This window comes from Danio aesculapii, chromosome 25, assembly GCF_903798145.1.
Source record: "Danio aesculapii chromosome 25, fDanAes4.1, whole genome shotgun sequence".
In the NCBI taxonomy this organism is placed as follows: Eukaryota; Metazoa; Chordata; class Actinopteri; order Cypriniformes; family Danionidae; genus Danio; species Danio aesculapii.
This window is the reverse complement of record NC_079459.1, coordinates 24778623-24798763: the sequence shown is the minus strand read 5'-3', so window position 1 is coordinate 24798763 and position 20141 is coordinate 24778623. Positions and strand designations below refer to the sequence as shown.

At 34.5% G+C, this 20141-nt stretch overlaps 1 protein-coding gene across 1 annotated transcript; it reads right to left on the bottom strand.

The window, feature by feature from the left end:
• Positions 1 to 639: 639 nt before the first annotated feature.
• Positions 640 to 19890, bottom strand: det1 (DET1 partner of COP1 E3 ubiquitin ligase). The gene is made up of 6 exons (XM_056451774.1): positions 19699 to 19890; positions 16059 to 16854; positions 13249 to 13602; positions 7897 to 8087; positions 4422 to 4613; positions 640 to 1011 (listed from the first exon to the last, which is right to left on the bottom strand). The coding sequence occupies exons 2-6, from the start codon at positions 16836 to 16838 to the stop codon at positions 822 to 824; spliced, it is 1707 nt and encodes a 568-aa protein (XP_056307749.1). The 5' UTR covers positions 16839 to 16854; positions 19699 to 19890; the 3' UTR covers positions 640 to 821.
• Between the last annotated feature and the right edge of the window lie 251 nt (positions 19891 to 20141).

The following is a 20141-nucleotide window of genomic DNA, read 5'->3' as shown; positions in this document are numbered from 1 at the left end:
AGTTATCTGATTTCAATCATTTAAAACAGGAAAATACTGAATCTTGAAAATTAAAACAGAAAAAAAGGTAAATTAACGCAGGGATGATTACATTTAACAAACAATAAAACATTTTACAGAAACCCAAGTATCTAATTATCGTAAAGTCCATTAAAACTACACCAATTTATATATATATTTTTTTTTGTTAAATTCCTAATAAGCAGATATCAAATTGAGTAAGTTAACTGATTTCAATAATTTAAAAAAGAAAAAAAAATGAATCTGGAAAAAATAAAACAGAAAAAAGGCTAATTTGGGCAAGGATGATTATATTTAGCAAACAATAAAACAGATTTTACAGAAACCCAAGTATTTAATTAATGTCTAGTCCATTAAATTCACACTATTTTTGTTAAATTCGTAATAAACTATGTTAAATTGAGTAAGTTATGTAATTTCAATCATTTTAAATATGAATCTGGGAAATAAAAGGCGAACTTGAGCAGGGAGGATCACATGTAGGAAACAATAAAACATATTTTAAAGAAACCCAAGTCTTTAAGTAATGTCCAGTCTATTAAAACTATGCTGAATTACATTGATTTTCACACTTTCAATGAGAAAAGACAGGACATCCAGTAAATACTATCACATGAGTATCACAAACCCATTTTATTTTGCATGTTGCAATTGGGTAAAACAAAAAAAATCCACATATAAAAGCACTTTGTGTAAATACACATCACATATGTAATAAATAAAAACTTTAATATAAAAAAGATGCATAAAAGGAACAAAAAAGTCTTTCAAATCACAAGTCTGTACTCACGCATGCATTATCATTCGCATCCATGCCGCATGTGAAAGTTGACAACGTATTCGGCGTTGGTTCGCTGCACGGAGATGGCGAAGTGCTCGAAGGGGTGGAAGGTGAAAGCGACCAATCTCCTGACGGTGTGGTTAATGGGTCTTCCCAGCAGGCCTGCCTGGATCTTAAATTTCAGCAACCCCGAATCTCTCGCATAGAACCTGCAGGACAGGAAAAAAGGAAGCAGTGGCAGTTTATTATGATGGTAAAAATCGCATGGCGACAGCAAGAAAACTGTATTTTTTTTACGTACATCAGTGAATTATGGTAACATTTGTCAGGGGAAAAGATTTTTGAGAGCTCTCAGAAAGTGTTTTAAAGATCGCCTGTCACGGCATGAAATTACACTTCAGTGTTTCAAGATTTAACAAGGAAGTTGATGCAGGCCTCACGCTGGGCCTCATTTTTCACTATACTGGAAAAGTGGGCGTACATTCTGGCCTCTTCTGCAATTCACTGCCTTTGTCAACAATCTCAGGACTCGTCTATATTTAAGCACGCAGGAGGATAAAATACAAGCTAAATATTCTGGATTGCTGCACCCAAGTAAAATGTACATAGCGTATTTTGTGAGGGAAAAAGTGTGTGTGGTATTTATGGTGTATGATAATTGTTGTTGTAATCATATGTGCTGACATCATAGAGCGTGTCAGTCACTTTGCAACAAAATAAACACAAATATGTATTGATTGTTCAAAAGCATCAAAACTTTGATGATGTGTTAAAATGACCTTGTAATTCAAGTTATGAAACCAATATATATACACTTTCCGGCCACTTTATTAGGTAAACCCGTCCAACTGCTTGTTAACACAAATTTGTGGGAAATCAGAATGTGGGAGAAAGGTGATTTAAGTGATTTTGAATGTGGCATGGTTGTTGGTGCCAGACGGGCTGGTCTGAGTATTTCAGAAACTGCTGAACTGCTGAGCATGCGTCTGATTCCTGTGAGACTTCAGTGACAGACAAGTCTTTGCTGATGTCTGGCGTTCTCAAGCCTCCGGCGTCTAGAGTACATCTCTGAACAGATTTGGCCATAGGAGAAATGGTCGTGCCCTACTGAGCCCGTTTTCTTTCGTGGTTTTTATCCTTCACTTTTGCCAATTGGTGCAGTTTTTTCCTCACAGCTGTCGCCACTGGCTTGCATAGTTCGGGACTTGTAGAGCTGCACAACGATGAATTACTCTTCAGCATTTGGACTCTCAGCAGTGAATATTAAACCACACTGAACTGAGCTTCAACTCTGAAAGCTGAACTGACACTGTATCAATTCACTATAATCTTCTATGTGAAGCTGCTTTGACACAATCTACATTGTAAAAGGGCTATACAAATAAAGATCAATTGATCTATTGCGATTTTCATGCACAACCATTTCTAGTGTTTACAGAGAATGGTCTGAAAAAGAGAAAATATCCAGCGAGCGGCAGTTCTGAGGGAGTAAATGCCTTGTTGATGGCAGAGGAGAATGGCCAGACTGGTTGGAGCTGATAGAAAGGCAACAGTAATTCAAATAACCACTATCAAATCACAATCAAGAACAGCATCTCTGAACACGTCCAACCTTGAGGAAGATGGGCTACAGCAGCAGAAGACCACACCGGGTGCCACTACTGTCAGCTAAGAACAGGAAACTGAAGCTACAATCCCCACAGGCTCACCAAAATTGTACAATAGAAGATTGGAAAAGCGTTGCCTGGTCTGATGAGTCTCAATTTCTGCTGCGACATTCGGATGATAGGGTCCGAATTTGGCATCAACAACATGAAAGCATGGATCCATCCAGCCTTGTATCAATGGTTCAGGCTGCTGGTAGTGGTGTAATGGTGTGGGGGATATTTTCTTGGCACACTTTGGGCCCATTAGTACCAATTGAGCATCGTGTCAATGCCACAGCCCACCTGAGTATTGTTGCTGACCATGTCCATCCCTTTATGACCACAGTGTACCCATCTTCTGATGGCTACTTCCAGTAGGATAACGTGCCATGTCAAAGTGTGAATCAACAGACTGGTTTCTTGAACATGACAATGAGTTCACTATTTAAATGGCCTCCAGTCACCAGATATCAATCCAATAAAGCACCTTTGGGATATGGTGGAACGGGAGATTCACATCATGGATGTGCAGTCGGCAAATCTGCAGCAACTGTGTGATGCTATCATGACAATATGGACCAAAATCTCTGAGGAATATTTTCAGTCCCTTGTTGAATCTATGCCACGAAGGATTAAGGCAGTTCTAAAGGCAAAAGGGGGTCCAACCCGGTACTAGTAAGATGTACCTAATAAAGTAGCCGGTGAGTGTATACGCATAATCCAATATAGACTATAAAAACATTATTTTCCTTGTTAAATCCTTGTAAAATGAAGCTTAAGTAAAGTGTCCGGTGCATATAGACAGAAGAGCGTTTCTACAGGTGGTTTGTCAAGCCCACTTACCTGTGTGAAACACACTGCAGAAATGCACAATGTTTTTTCCCCAAGAGATATGGAGTGATTGTAAGAAAGTGTCTGGTGCCAGTGTTGGTTAAACAGTCAGAGAGATGAAAGTGTGTGTTTTCTACAGATGGTTTGTCAAACCCACTCACCCATGTTTTGAATTGCATAATGATTTGATTAATTTTTCATTTGTCAAACATCATACAGATATTATGCAAAATAAGATACCAGCAGCTCTAAATAAAAGAAAGCATTTACAAACATTTAGGCTATTATCCCTTTAAAGTAAATTATACCCATCAATAGCTACACGTTTCCAACATTCTACAAAATCTATTTTGTTCAACAGCAGAAGTTAGAAAGATATTCATCCAGGTCCAGATACTCGTAGAGATCCAGATACAGGCTGCCACAGTAGAACTCCGTGTGCCCACCAAATCTGGCATTCATGATGTGTCAAATTCACAAACAAATACTTGCATATGTTTTGCTTGGAACAGTTTACCCATAACTAACTAAAATGAATAAAAAATTCACCCACCCTCAAGTAGTTCAAAGCATTAATGAGTTTCACTTTTTTCTGAACACAAAAGAAAATACTTTGAAGAATGTTAGAAACTGGTAACCATTGACCTCCACATTAGGAAAAATAAATAAATACCATGGAAGAAACAGCTACTGGTTACATATTTCAAAATATCTTCTTAATTAATTCACAGCATATTTCAGATGAAAAAATTCAACAACACTTAAAATAACTTATTCCAAAAACTATGACACACACAAACAGATATAGAAAAAAGGTTTAGTGCACCAAAAAAAAATTAAGATGAAATTAAATTAGATTAAATTGAAAAATTAACTAAAATTTCACTTGAAATGAAATTAAAATAAATTAAATTACATTAAAATTTAAATTAAATAATAAAACATTAAATTAAAATAAATAAAAATAAAATTTATTTAAATAAATTTATATAAAATTAAAACTTGAATTAAAATAAATAAATACAATTTTAATTCAAATAAATTAAAATGTAATTAAAAATAAAAATGTATTAAATTAAAATTAAATAAATAAACAAACAAAAACTGCTTAACTAAAGAGAGTTTTGCAAGCGGAGTGCTACCTTATGGGATGGTCTCCGCAGGTCTTGGGCCGCTCCATGACGGACACCCACTTGTCATCATAGCTGAAGAGGGAGAGATCCAGATACGGGCTGCTGCTGTAGGACTGAGCACTAATGGGCAGCTGCCCGAGGAGCCTCCTGACTGCCTCTGTGTGCCCTCCGTATTTGGCATTCACGATGGTGTCTTTAAACCTAGGCACAAACAAACAGCTCTATAAATAATGTGCAGGCCAGGAGATTAATAAATGAAACCGCAGAAAGCCTATGAGTCAGAAATCAAGACAAGGACAAAGCTTTTGATTAAAATGGAAAAAAGAACATGTCACTTAGACGAACTGATCATTTTATTTTATATGATTCAATTTATATTTATACAAACACAATTTTAAAATAATAATAATAATAATAATAATAATAATAATAATAATAATAATAATAAGTTTCTATTAATTTACTTACACTCAAACAATCCAATATATTATTCTTTTTTAGTAGAACATAAATAAGATTTTTAGGTCAAACAGTGTCTTAAAAAATTTCAACTGTTAATGGCATTTTAAGTTTTTTTTTTAAAAGTAAATAATAAAATAAAAAATAAATAAATAAATAAATAAAATAAATAAATAATAATAATAATAATAATAATAATAATAATAACAATAATAATACAAAGGCTAAATAAAATGATTACTTATTGCAATTCGGTTTTTTACATTTATTGTAATTTAAACATTTAAAAGCAAAAATAATCCAATAACGAGCAACTAGTGACAACACAATATATTGTTTCAGCATCGATATCGCAATGTGATCATTCGCAATAGTCATATCAGATATGCAATGTTGAGTTTATATCATAATTAATTGTTCACATGTGTTTTTGAGGCCTGTGCTTGTACAATGATTAATCAGCATTCAGGCATGGGAAATTGTCCCATTTGTAAGATTTGTGACAAATTTTATTGAATTATGTTTATTTTTATTATTAAATTACTACAGCTGAATACTATTAGACTTGGAAAATGATAAGACTGTTTATTTCAATTGCATCTTCTTCTTTATGGTATTTAGACTGCTTATTAGATTTGATGCTCATGCACTTCCATGGCAGAATCATCCTAATCAATCTAACATTATAAATTCTTTCCAGATCTGGTGGAATTGTATTCAAATCGCAATATGTATTGCAGGATAAAAAATATATCACAATGCTACATTTTTCCAATATTGTGCAGCCCTACAACACAAAAAGAACCAATAAATAAATAAATAAATAATAAATAAATAACACAATACATAAAAGAAAAAAGTAAAATAAGTAAACAACTCCTTCAGTAAAATTCAGTTTTGCAGATAAATGGTTTTAAATAATACTTTACACACTATAACATCAGAAAATAAATAAGGTGACAGATCGTCTTTTTAAAAAATTAACCATAAAAAAGGAATAAGTAAATCATCTTTATCACTAATTATGACACATACTTGTACAAGAAAAAGAAGAAAAAAACATTCAAATCAGACACTGAAAACATTAATAATAAAGAATATTTATCAAAAACAAACAAAAAAAGAAAAATAGGTGACAATTCAACAAGAATTACCAATGTTGGATATTTTTAACAGATGATTCATTAAAGAACAAAAAAAAATAAACAAATAAAAATAAATTGATCTGTTTTTTTCCAGAAATACTATATCTTAATCTTTCCACATGCAGGGTAAAGAAAAGAAAACCCAGGTAAAGGAGTAAAGGATTTGAATTTTTCATCCACACACAAAGAACAGCTTTTTTTTAGCAATAAAACTGTCCCTTTTAACACGAAAATAAAAATTATACATTTTGTCTTTTTATGATTTTGATTTGTCCCAAAAGAAACAGTTTTAAAACAATCATTAAATAAATATTAGCTCTCTGTGTTCCATCGTGAACACAATGCATTGCATCCATTTACTATTTTCATTTTCAGAAAGGATGTATTACATTGCTCAACAGTGGCAGTATATATTAATAAATATTTAAAATGCACTAAAAATTATGTTTTTTTTCCATCTTTTACCTTTGAAATTCTAAAAGTTTTGAGGCCTAAACAAAACATTGTACAGCAAAACATTTTTAAAAATAGCTGATATTAAGACCCAATGTCAATTCTACCCATTAGCCCTTCCCCTGTCCCAATTCTCTTTAGCTTGAAGGCATAGGGCTAAGGGGAAGGGTTAGGAAGGACAACAAACAAGAAATGTTTTAATACATTTATAATGACGTTCATGTTTTACCATCATGCTTTAAAAAACAAAACAAATAAAAACTGCTAAACTTCACTACCTATAATCCATAATAATTTTCTACAATAACTTCTGTATATCAGTCCCACAACATACTTTCACATGACACTCGAATACCCTGTCAAACAAGTTTAGTGGTTGGTAATGACCAGATATAATGTTAATGTTGTTATTGTGTGTTTACACAGATGAATATGGCAACGGTGTAAATGCACAGTACAGTTACAATCATATTGCCACATTGGATCCTCATGGTAACATGATATTGTTGCAATCAGTGATTTCCTGAAGATAAATACCACAAAATAACGCAACTGGAATAACTAATCACTGATCTCATATATAGAAAGAGATTGATGACTTATGACGACGTGTGCAGGTATTGTAGTGCTGTTCCATTTCTTAAGGATACATATTGAAGCCTTTCCCCTTAACACTCTGTTTCGAGGTCCAAGGAAAAAGGGAAGGGGTAGAGATAAAATAGAATTGGGATTGGGCCTAAAGGTTTCCTCAGCACCAAATCTAATTTCTGAAGGTGAGACACTGAAAAGCTAGTAATAATGCTAAAAAATGCAGTTTTGCATCTAAATTACACTGAAATATATTAAAACATTTAATAAAAAATTAGGCCTATTCGTGCCAGTCTGTGAGGTATAACTAAAACACCCTCGGATATAAGCGAGATCTGTGCATAACAAGTTTTTTATGCGTCCCGCAATATGAAATGTCAAGAGGGTGACTGCGCAAGTAAGGTAAACGGCACACTCTTGATGATGTATGTCATTTAAATAAAATTAGTCCACAAAATTATTGTTCTCTTTGCATTTCTGATCAAATAAATGCAGCCTTGGTGAGAAGACTCAACTTCTTTCAAAACACTTCAAAATCTTAACAAGCCCAAACTTTTTGAATAAGAAAAGTCTGTATGCTGCACTCTGGGTAACTGAAAGTTTATTAAAAACCTCTCTCCCCTTTTTTTTTTTAAAAGAAACCTCCATCTGAGAGGTCTACATAATTAGGTTTTTAATATCAAAAGGTGTCGGCATGAGCGAATTCCCACCCAATATGGAGAGAAGCACAATTACACTGAGTCATTGTTGTAGGCTTTTGTTAGACAAAGTGAGGCAGGCCTCCTCTGGCTCCACCATCAATTTGCAGCTTACGAGCAGGCCTTGCATTTATATCTCACCTGCGTTGCACCTGGCGTGCGAAGTTGTTGCTGGAAGCCGAGCAGGGGAACTGCACAGCCTCGCTGTGGAGAGTGGCGTTCCGGAAGAGGTCGCAGAAGTTTTCGAAAAGCTCCAGAAGTTTGTCCGAAGTGTTCTCGAAAACTGCAATGACCTCTGTGGTTAGCATGTTGTAGACCACAAAGAAAGAGGGCTAAAAACAGGCAAAGAATTAAGAGAGAACATTATTTACATTACAAATTCTTAATTTTAATTATGATTTATTTATATCAAACAAATTATCAAAAGAAATAAAAACTACCTGACAAGTGTGCAATCCATAAATCAGATTACAGTGCAAATGTAAAATAAATGTACCATTTTTTTGCAGAAAATATGAATTAAATACTACTACAGAGTTCGTACTTATTTCTCAAAGTCAAATTTAAGAGTGTTGTCACAATACTGGAATTCGATAACAATCAGTACTGAAATTTTAAAAACGTCCATTTTCTGCGAACATTTGAGTGCTGTTGGGCACGTTTTTAAACACTGATGATTTGCCGTAGTGTTCACATGCTCAACAGAATGACTGCGATTGGCCTTGAAGGTCATCAGATCACTGAACACACTGCTGTTCACTGAGTGTAAAAACAAATTCACCAATTTAAAACGCTCCAGTGTCCCTGTATTTGTTGTTACACTCAGTAAACAGTGGTGAGTTCGGTGAACCAATGACCTTCACGGCCAATCACAGTCATTTCTGTTGAGCACGTGAACACAATAGCAAATCAGCGCTGTTTAAGAACGCACTCAAATGTTAGCGGGAATTGAATTTTTTTAAAACTTCATTAACGATTGTTATTGAATTCCAGTACCGTGACAACACTATTTCCAGGCTCGTTTTCAAACATCCCCTCCACTTTTCAATGGTGGTAAATTAAATATATTTACACACATATACATTCTTTATCAGATAATATTAGATGCTTTTTGTTGCGAATTCTATACTATACTATAGAATAAGGAAAAAATGATAGCTTGTTTTCCCCATGAATTACTGTTATTAACTTTCTTAAATTTACATGACACCTAAATGTATAATCTTTGACTTTAACATTTTGATTTATTTTCATCTCATGCATGGTACACTCATGAAGTTCTACAAGAGATCCCAGGCACATGCCTAAATAAATAAATAAATAAATAAACAGTTAATTATTATTACCTATTCTTAAGTAGTTTCTTATCTAAAATCTGGCTCAAACTTATAAATATAGTACAACAAGACAAAAAAAAAATGCTAAATATTCCTTAATCATTTTCAAACGTAGACATTCAATGTTAATATACCAACCTTTTAAATAGGCCTGCATAATGTATCATTTCAGCATCGATATCACAATGTGCCCATAGCAAGTCACACTGCAAGATATGCAACGTTATGTCTGGATTATAATTGACCAGGAGCAAAAAAAAGTTTAGTCCAAATATCAACATTTCAAAACAAAAACAAGATTATTTTGCCTACCCCACTAGCAGATAGTCCTGCTTGTTTAAAAAAAAAACTCTTTTGACCTAATTCCGCTGAAGTTGAAAACTTAAAGAATTGTTTGGTATTTGGACTAAAAACAAGACAAAGCAAAGAATGAAAAGCTTTTTTTGCATTGTGATTATAAAATTTTTGTACTTGATTACTGTTAGGCTCCCCAGAAAACCCATTTAAAATATCTTGTAAAACTGTATTCATAGGCATCTTGGGTGGTTTGCTGCCTCAAGTACCTTTCTTAATGAGAAATTCCCTGAATAGTTCATTCAAGTGATTCATTCAAAACTACTGATTCAATCAGAAATCAAGCAAGTGACGTTATGAAGTGATCATTGAGTCATGGAAACAGAAACAAAGCCATTGTTGTTTCTAAAATGTAAATTGCTCGACATCATTTTGCTGCATAAACATATTAATATCATGGGCACTTCAAAATACAGTGAATGATGATTTATTATTTAAACTTTTTAAAATATTTGAAGAAAATGTATTGTATTGTAATGTTGAAAAAATCTAACATTGCAATATTTTTTATTCTGCGATTTAAATACAATTCACTAGATGTGCTGAATAACTATTTAGAAAGAATTTAGAATTTTAGATTGATTAAAATGATTCTGTAGGAGTCTAAAAGCATAAAATATAAGAAACAACATCTACAAGCACAGATAAATTCAATAAAGAAAAAGATACAAATTATATAAACAGCGTTTTATTGTTTTCCAAGGTGTCAAACTGTATTCAAGTATACAGTAATTGAATAATCAAATGTAAAATAATACTGCATAGTAAGGCTGGGCGATATGGCAAAAAAAATTATCACGATCATTTATTTTATATCAGTCGATATCGATAATTATCACGATAAATGTCAAATCTTTATATCTAGCAATTTTATAGGATTACAGCATGCCAATCCTTTTTGTGAAATGTTTTAGCTGTCTGACAATATAAATAAAAAATAATAAACACGCATTACATCATCAAGAGTGTGCGGTTTACCTTACTTACTCAGTCACCCTCTTGACAACTTTATGCGCAGATCTCAGTTATATCCGAGGGTGTTTTAATTATACCTCACAGACTGGCACGAATAGGCCCATGCAGACACTCATTTTATAAATCGCGCATCACGGTGAGACATGCGGTGAGCCTCTCCATTCACTCAACGGGTTTCTGAGCTGTTTCTCATCCTTCAGACCGAGTTTATTCTTCCGAGGTAACCTAAGAAAAATCAGTGCTGCCAAGAGCTTGTAAAGACTGTCCAGCTCATGCTGCTCAAACCGCGCTCCGTTAATGAATTAAAATGAAAACATGAAAATAGTTTAATGGATTGTTTTGGCGCTAAAGCATACTTTACCGGACTTGTTTTGAAGCGCTTCACCTCAGATGTTATTCGTTCTTCTTGTATGTTAGAATTAAGTTACACATTATACATAACGAAATTCGTTGCAAAAAGATACATTTTCAAAGAAAAATATATAAAGTGTATATATTTTTAGTCCGTGCCCGCCTTAAACGACTGCGGGTGGATGATGCTCCGCTCTGTGGACAATAAGGATTTAATTAACGATCCACTACTGTTGTAAACGTCTGTCATATATATGCTGTATTTTAAATATGTCATTATTTTAAAAATTACGTCTTGAGCATTTCTCCTCGGTGATTATGTCTTTTATAAAGGCTGGTTCTTTTACCGTCGACAAGGGACAATATGTATTAAAAATTCCAAAGAAAATATCTTAATATTAAAAAGGAAACATAAGCTTGACGACAAAAGTTTAAAACAAGGTAGTAACAAATGCCCTTAAATAATGCAGCTTGTAGTTTGCAGCAAGCATCAAGTGTTCATTGAGATTGTGTTGTCTGTCATTTTTTTTATCTTTTTATCTTTTCGGGAGGGGTTTTCTCGTAAGACACGGCTTTCGAAAATGATGACATGAGACTCTGCTGGGTAGTTGCGCTGGTTTACCAACACTTGTTTGGGTCTGTAATTTTATTAGCATCTTCATTAGTGGGGTATTGTTTTAAATGATGGGACAGGTTTGTGGTGTTGCCCTTTTTTTCTTTAATTACATGAGTCGTCTGAGAGGTTTGCAGTGCACATTGCTGTTTTGTGTCGGATTGCAAAAAACTAAGTGGATCCAGACTACTGATGTTTAGTTGTTTTTCTTGTCAACAGTGTCTGTGACTTTGACCTTTTTTTACCTTATTTTTTCTTATTCAATTCAATTCAATTCACCTTTATTTGTTTAGCGCTTTTACAATGTAGATTGTGTCAAAGCAGCTTCACATAAAGGGTCATAGTAAATTGGAACAGTGTAGTTCAGTTTTCAGTGTTTAAGTTCAGTTCAGTTTAGCTCAGTTCAGTGTGGTTTAATAATCACTACTGAGAGTCCAAACACTGAAGAGCAAATCCAACGATGCGCAGCTCTACAGATCCCAAACCATGCAAGCCAGTGGCGACAGCGGAGAGGGAAAAAAGCTTCACTAATTGGCGAAAGTGAAGAAAAAAAACCTTGAGAGAAACCAAACTCAGTTGGGCACGATCATTTTAATTTCTCCGCTGGCCAAACATCTTGTGCAGAGCTGCAGTCTCGGCGGCAAACAGTGCATTACAGTAGTCCAGCCTAGAAGTCATAAAAGCATGGACTAGCTTTTCTGCATCTGAGATGGATAGCATACTTCGTAACTTAGCGATATTTCTCAGATGAAAGAAAGCAGTTTTTGTGACACAGGATATATGATTTTTAAAGTTAAATTGCTGTCTAATATGACACCCAGATCTTTTATAGTAGAGCTAACGCTAACTTTGTATCCCTCTAATTGTAGGTCGAGTTGTGAGATCTGCTGTGTACAGGATTTAGGCCCAATAAGTAATAATTCTGTTTTGTCTGAGTTTAAGAGAAGATAATTGTTGGTCATCCATTCTTTAACATCTTTAAAACACTCAGTTAGCTTGGACAGTTTAGACATCTCGTCAGGTTTAGTTGAAATATATAATTGAGTATCATCTGCATAGCAGTGAAAGCTATGCAGCTTACCTCTCTAATCTTACCCCTCTAAGTGCAACTAACACTGTATTGCTGTACACTTGTACTGCGTGCGGCATTCGGAAGGACAGGCTGCAAAATGCCTGCGCAGCGTTACGCATAGTGTGTAAATATTATCGAACAATTATCAAACTGTCATTATCATTTTATCAAAAAATTATATATCATGATAATTATCGATATCGAATTATCGCCCAGCCCTACTGCATAGTCTCTGTTTTATAAACAATTCAATAAAATTAATCAAGTTACAAACTGTATAATTGCTTATGCCTGAATGCTTTTAAAATCCTCAGTCACAGGCCTCAAAAAACACTTGCGAAATGATCAATTATAATCCAGACTCAACATTGCATATAATAGCAATGCGATTATTGCAAACAATTAAATTGCGATAACGATGCTGAAACGATATATTGTGCAGCCCTAATTCACGTCATACAATAAGTATCGCACGTTTTATGATGACGTTTCGTTAATTGGTCTAATTGTAATGTTTACTAACACTTCCATTCCAAAAACACATAATTCTACGATTTTAAGATAACATTTCGGCAAAACCATTACCGATAAAAATCACCCAGCATTAGTTTACACACAACTGATACACCAAACATGATGCAACCCAAATCCCACCAGTATAGAAAACCACAACAAAGCGATAACAACCCTTATATCTTACACTGCCAGAGATTAGGGGATGACGCCAGCAAAGGCATATCTGATTCAGTCTCCTCTTACTCCAGTGCATTTTATTCATTTTTATTTTTTACCTGAGAAGGATCGGTGACTCTCAGCGTGACCACGTCTTCGCTGGTGTACTTGATGAACAGGTGATGTTCGTCCAGAAGCTGCATTTTCCACATGCGCAGCTGTCTGAGCTGGTCGAAGAACTGGAAGAAGCGGCGTTTGGCTGTGGCGCTGCCATCCTGCTCTGCTCTCCTCCACAGGTACACCAGCAGACGGTGCTTTAAGGAGTTGATGGTTTTTTCCTTGTACAAGCGGGAAAAGCCAGGCTGGCCTTCAGCTTGGGCTTCAGAGTAAACGGCGGACAGAGTAAGCAGGTCATCCTCATAACAAAAACGACCGATGGTGCGCACGTCCAGGAAGGTGCCTTCTGATGTCACCTGGTTAGAAGGAAGAACTAATTCATTTGAATACAAATTATGTAAAAGGGTGAATAAGTCAGTAAAAAAAATAAAATAAGATTGTTTAAAAGGGTAAGTGATGCAAGTGGTTAAGCCTGTCACAATAATCTATGTTTGGATTTATCCCACAATACATGGACATGACCTCAATCATTTTTGGTGATGCAATATATATCGCCCATACATAAAAACAAATTCTAGCAACATTTTAGCTGACATTTTAGTGCAACATCTCTATCTCGATTGGAGGTTGCAGAGTAGGTATGGTTAAAAAAAAAACTACAGTACTTAGTATAAATTGCTATAGTATATTTTTATGTGGGTGTTGGACAACTGAAAATAGATCTGGCACCAGATATCGCAGACACTGTTACTTTTAACCTTGCACTTATTTGTTAACATTTATTATTATTTATTTGTTTGTTTATGATGTAAGTTTTCACATTCTGATAATATACATTTTCACATTCTGATTCCAACGCCTCTTTATTGCTAAAATGACTATAATTAATAGAAGCATTATTAAGAATAAAATATTATTTTAATATTTATATTATTTAATATTAATATTATTATTGTCATTATATAACGAGTGGCACAAAATGGTCTTAAAAAGACAATAATATTGTTTATCGCAATATATGTTGGTGCAATATATACAAAAAATGACAGGCCTATAGGTAATAAAAGCTAATCTCAAACTAATGGTCTCAATCAGGCCCCCATGCTCGGACCAAAATAGTTATTTGATAAACTGACAGTCAATAATGTTTAAGTTTGTGTCTAAAACAATAAAGGGATTACAATAAAATTCTTATTACAATGGAGTGGTAAGAATAAAAAATGAAAACCTGCTCACCTGTTTCTTTGATAAAAATCTATACGAAGAAAGAATTTCATATGAAAAAAAAAACATTAGGATATGCATTTAATTCATTCATTCATTCATTCATTTTCCTTCAGCTTAGTCCCTTTATTCATCAGGAGTCGCCACAGTAGAATGAACTGCCAACTTATTAAGAATATGTTTTTACACAGCAGATGGCAAGCTGCAACCCAGTATTGGAAAACATTCATACACACAGATACTACACTACGCCAATTTAGTTTATCTAATTTACCTATAGCACATATCTTTGGACAGTGGGGGAAAACCCACATGAACACAGAGAGAGCATGCAAACTCCACACAGTAATGCCAACTGGCCCAGCTGGGGATCAAAGCAGCGACCTTCTTGCTGTGAGGCAACTGAGCTGTTTAATTTTAAGCTAAATATGCTTATTTCTCTTTTTTTGTTTGTATTTGTCCAAAACCAAAAAGTATAGAAAGTTATTTTCAGAGCATATGCAGAAATCCTAAAGACAATTTCAATAACTTTTTAAGACTTTTTAAAGACCTTCTCAGAACATTTTAAGACCTCATCGCCACCAAGTTCTAATCAGTATCAAACCTCTAACTTAATAAACAGTTGTAGTTAAATAAATCAATGAAGCTCAACCATGGAACAGAACTTTGATAGGCTCTAAAAAAACAAAGCTTGAAAGAATAAATTACGTGGTTGTTTTCAGCGACAGGCTTCAGCCACTGTTTAACCTAGTCTTTCTCCAACCAGAAGTGCGCAAACTCTTCGCTCTATGATTTCGCTATATGTGAAGAGCGTCACATCACCTTCCCGGGTTTGTCGCAAATCTTGTGACATCACCTGGATTGAGGAGCTTGGCCGGACAAGCCCCGGCCCGAACCAATTGCGTGGATCGAGCACCCCGTTGTTATTATTAGGAGAAAAAATAAATATATTTATGCTTTTTTTGGATTCAAACACTTTGGACAACGCTTGAACTAAATTTAAGTATTTTTCAAATACCTTTTCAGGCCCTTAATACTAGCTTTTAATACTTTTTAAGACCCAGTGGACACCCTGATTTTGTAATTATATATAATTAAATGTTAATTAATGTATATGTAATTAATTATAAATTCTATTCTAAATCGTCTAAAAAATTAAGTCCATAACATTAAAGTCCTAAATTAATTTTATAATATTAATACAAAATAACGTTGATAACATTTCACATTTTTATGGGAAAAAAAAACTTTTTGCATTTTCCATATTTATTTTTGCCACTAAAATTATAAAAATTTCAAATGATAATGTTCCTACAAGTAATGGTATTTCTAGCCTAATTAAAACTAGCAACACCCACCTAAAAACAATATTTCCACCCCTCTCTTTCTCTTTTCTTTTTCTTTTGGTAATATTGCAGTGTGTATTTGCATGATAGTGAAGTTTAAAACATGGTCTATGTAAAAAATATAAGAATAAAAAGTATTTAAAAAGCATAACAATAACAATTTTTTTAAAAGACTGGGAGATTTTTTTTGCACACTTAAGTCTTTTCTAGTCAAGTATCTCCTAATTCTTTTAAACTCTTACCTGAAACACATGTATGGTCTGTTGCTGCACAGAAAGCACCGCCAGAATATTTCTGTACAGGTACAGTCCTTGATTGTGCGACAGGATGATTTTGTCACACTTAAAGGTGCGTGTATCACACAGCCGTCCCGTGTGCAGGTCTATGATGTGCAGAGAGTAGTCCTCGAGAGGAGACCTTGGGTTGGGTGTCACCGATTCATTATTTCTATACACCTCAAAGAAGTGCGGATGAGGTTCTTCAGGTAAATAAGCAGCTGAGCCGACGATCACATAACGGCAGTCATCAGTAAAAAGACTACACTCTCTGTTCAAGTGCTCACCGTTGGAGGCCACATTGGTGACGTGAAGTAGAGAGAAAAAGCGTTCGAAGAGGTGACCTCTGATGTTGAAGGAACGCTGGTCATTTCCGTTGGCCAGCGTTTCTCCCTCTTGACCCTGAAGAAGGTCTTCGGCGGCTTGGCACCCTTGGTATTCGTAGATCTCCAAGGAAGTTTGATCGGAGGAGAACGCGATGAAGCATCGTCCGTCAGGGGAGAACTTGCGGAGGAAGCAGGGTGGCTTCTCTACATTCACTACTGTGAAGTTGGGGAACAGGTTTTGGTGGAAGCAGCGCACGCGGTACCAGTGAGCACCGACCGGGCCAGAGCAGATCCGGCGCCTTTCTAGCCGGTGGACCACATTCTGGTTTTGGATGCGTCTTGGTTTGAGAGTGGGGAAATCGTCTTCTGATGTGTTGTGGTGATGGTGGTGGTGGTGGAGGTGGTGGTGGTGAGCAGCCATAATAACAGCTTTACCACTGCGAAAAAAATAAAAAAAATATGACTTTTAAGATATGAGGGTTTGAAGAGATGATGCCAACCATCAGTGAACTTCACAAGGACAACAACCACTTGATACACAAATACACTTCAATGTATTCTTATTATATTATATATAATATTTTCGCCAAATTAATTGGATTTGTGCATTTATGAATCACGTTTTGAATTAACGAATTGGATTTGTGCATTTATGAATCGCGTTTTGAATTAACGAATTGGATTTGTGCATTTATGAATCGCGTTTTGAATTAGGGAATTGGATTTGTGCATTTATGAATCACGTTTTGAATTGACGAATTGGATTTGTGTATTTACGAATCACGTTTTGAAATTATGACTTGAATTTGTGTATTAAGAATTGCGTTTTAAATTTCCGAATTGAATTTGTGTATTTATTTTTGAGACTGATCTGGCTCCATATAGTATTACTACATGTAAATATTTTTTCTTTTGGAAAGACACTGTATCCTGAATAACTGCACATTTACCACGTTTATATAATGCCAACCTTTTACACAACTCTACCTTCTCTGATTTTATCTGTAATGTAATGATGTGCAGCTTTTGTGAAGCTGCTTTGAAAGAATAATTATTGTGAAGTGTTATACAAGTAAACTTGAATTGAAATAAATAAAGTCATAAATGTGTTAATTGGCGAGCAGACAGATATGCAAGCTCATTTCTCCTGTAAGAGTAGAAAAAGGAGGTAATTGGCAATTCCAGCATTATGGATGTGTCATTTGCAGTAATTAAAACATAAATTCACAGAGGAAGTATATGTTAACATCTGCTTATATTTTCCAAAACTACTAACCAGAGTCATGGGATCAGAAAAACATATATCTGTAAACATTTTAATACTCTATATGAGGAAAATAAACATGCGTTATGAATGGGACCAAAAAAGTCTGCAAGTTTACAGTATACAACATACTTTGTAGAAATTCTGTGAACTCAACTGCACAACCTAAAAGAAACCATGCTAATTTTATTTAATGCTTAATTGCAACTTTATATCATAATTCTGCCTTTTTTCTCTTAGCAATTCAGATTTTATATCAGCGAAACTCTGAAAATGTGCCAGAAATGTGAGGCAAATATGAGAATTTACAAAAAGTAAACTTGAAATTCTGACCTTTCCTAGCAACTTGTAATCTCATAATTACACATCTTAAAATTAAGAGTTTACATCTCAAATTTAGTTTTATTTGTTCTGGGTCACTACCACAGTTGCTAATCGCTAACTGATTTGAAATTACATGGCAAAATATGTTGTCAGTAAAATAATCTTGTAAGTTACACATTTATGGTAATGTAATCTGAGTATTTTTGGATTACATTTAGATTACTAGATAGATGCCACTTGTGTATGGTAACATAGGGTAGAAAAAAAAAAGTCAATTTTTTTTTTAATTCATTCATATTTTTGGCTTAGTCTCTTTATTCATCAGGGGTCGCCACAGCAGAATGAACAACCAGCTTAACCAGCATATGTTTTACGCAACGGATGCCCTTCCAGCTGCAACCCATCGCTGGGAAACATCCATAAACACTCATTCACATACATACACTATAGACAGTTTATCTTACCAAATTCACCTATACCACATGTTTTTGGACTTGTGGGGGAAACTGGAGCACCTGGAGGAAACTCACGTGAACACGGGGAGAACATGCAAACTCCACACAGAAATGCCAACTGACCCAGCCGAGGCTCGAACCATTGACCTTCTTGCTGTGAGGCAATCATGCTACCCACTTAGCCACCGTGCTGCCTTTTTTTTATTGAATAAAATAAATAAATAATTTCACAGTTATAAATTTAAAAATAGTCAATTACTAATTATATAGCTGACCAGAAATGCCAAGTTTACAAATGGGTTTATATCTTAGAAATATTTGTAATGGAGCTTACAAATGCAAATACAGAACTTACAAATACAAAGCCTGGACTCTCTGGAAGGAAACATTTTTGTTAATTTCAATAGGACCTTCCTGGATAAAAACTAAACAAAAATAAAATAAAAGAAAATGTAATAGATAGGAAGATGAAATAGGAAAGAAAGGTAAAAGAAAAAGTCAAAAGAAAGGCAAATTAAAGAAAATTAAAAGTAAGGAAGGAAAGAAGGAAGTAAGGTTTAAATCTCGCAATTTTTTATACAACTGGAAATCTGGGTTTACATAACAAAAAATAGGGATAAAAGACAGCATTGCATAACATAAACACAAGTTGAATCAACTTGTTTTAATCATGTGGTATAAATTAGACTCCACAGTAAAAGCAGAGCTCCCAACAGATGTATTTTACCTAATACTTAAAATAAATAAATAAATAAATAAAGAACTGGCTGGCAGACAGAGAGCCATAATAATGGCTTTACCGCTGCAAATGAGAAATTAATCAAGTTATTAAATGCACAACAGACCTCCCTACAAAATGATTTCCTATGACACATTTTATAATACAAAAGCAGCCACGATAACATAAATGATAAGAGAAATTAAATCAGTATTAGACAAGATCACAATAATCAAGTTAATAAATGCAAAGCCTTCATCACAGCAAAAGAGAAATTAAACACAAACGCAAAACTAAACAGTTAATAAATACAAAAACTTCCTCCCTACAAAACAGTCTTATATAATACTTTATACAACAGAAAAACAAACAGATAACATAAATATACTCCTATTTGTTTCTTCGATTTAATTCCATCATCGTAACTTAGAAATTAGGCACGTTTTCAAAATTAATCACAATTTAAACATCGATATAAACATTAAAATATACGAATTTGGGTCATTTATGGATATCTTACCTGCATGTTCATTTAAATCTCTCTCATGTTAAAATCTGTGCAGCTTAACTCTCTGACAGCACGAGCAGGGTTAAGAAACCACATGCAGCCGCGTTAAGCAAATCAAAAAGGCGAAGAAGTTTGAAAATGGAGGTTGGGTATAGTTTAAAAGTTTATTCTTGAGTGTCAATAAGTTTAGATGCCTGCCCGCTGTCTCGCCGCCGGAAGAAGTAACAGCTCTGCGGATAAACAGTGAACTTGAGGCGCACAGAGTGTCAGAGCGCCCCCTTCAGCAGCGGCGAAATAGCGCAGGTACACATCTGAGGTAAACAATTTGAATTGACAAATCGTTTAACAAATCGCTGCTAATTGCTAAAAGTTACTTTAAATTTGTATATCTGCGTTAATATGTAGTCCATGGTCCACTACGTTGCTATTAAGTCTGGTCTTGTAAGGAAATAATT

What these genes read in the sequence shown, in the direction of transcription:
- det1 (XM_056451774.1), bottom strand. Translation starts at nt 16,838, where the DNA reads ATGGCTGCTCACCACCACCACCTCCACCACCACCACCATCACCACAAC. An exon ending in AGACCATACATGTGTTTCAG is followed by an intron (nt 13,603 to 16,058) that starts GTAAGAGTTTAA and finishes CCTTCTAACCAG; the next exon opens with GTGACATCAGAAGGCACCTT. An exon ending in GCACGCCAGGTGCAACGCAG is followed by an intron (nt 4,614 to 7,896) that starts GTGAGATATAAA and finishes GTTTGTGCCTAG; the next exon opens with GTTTAAAGACACCATCGTGA.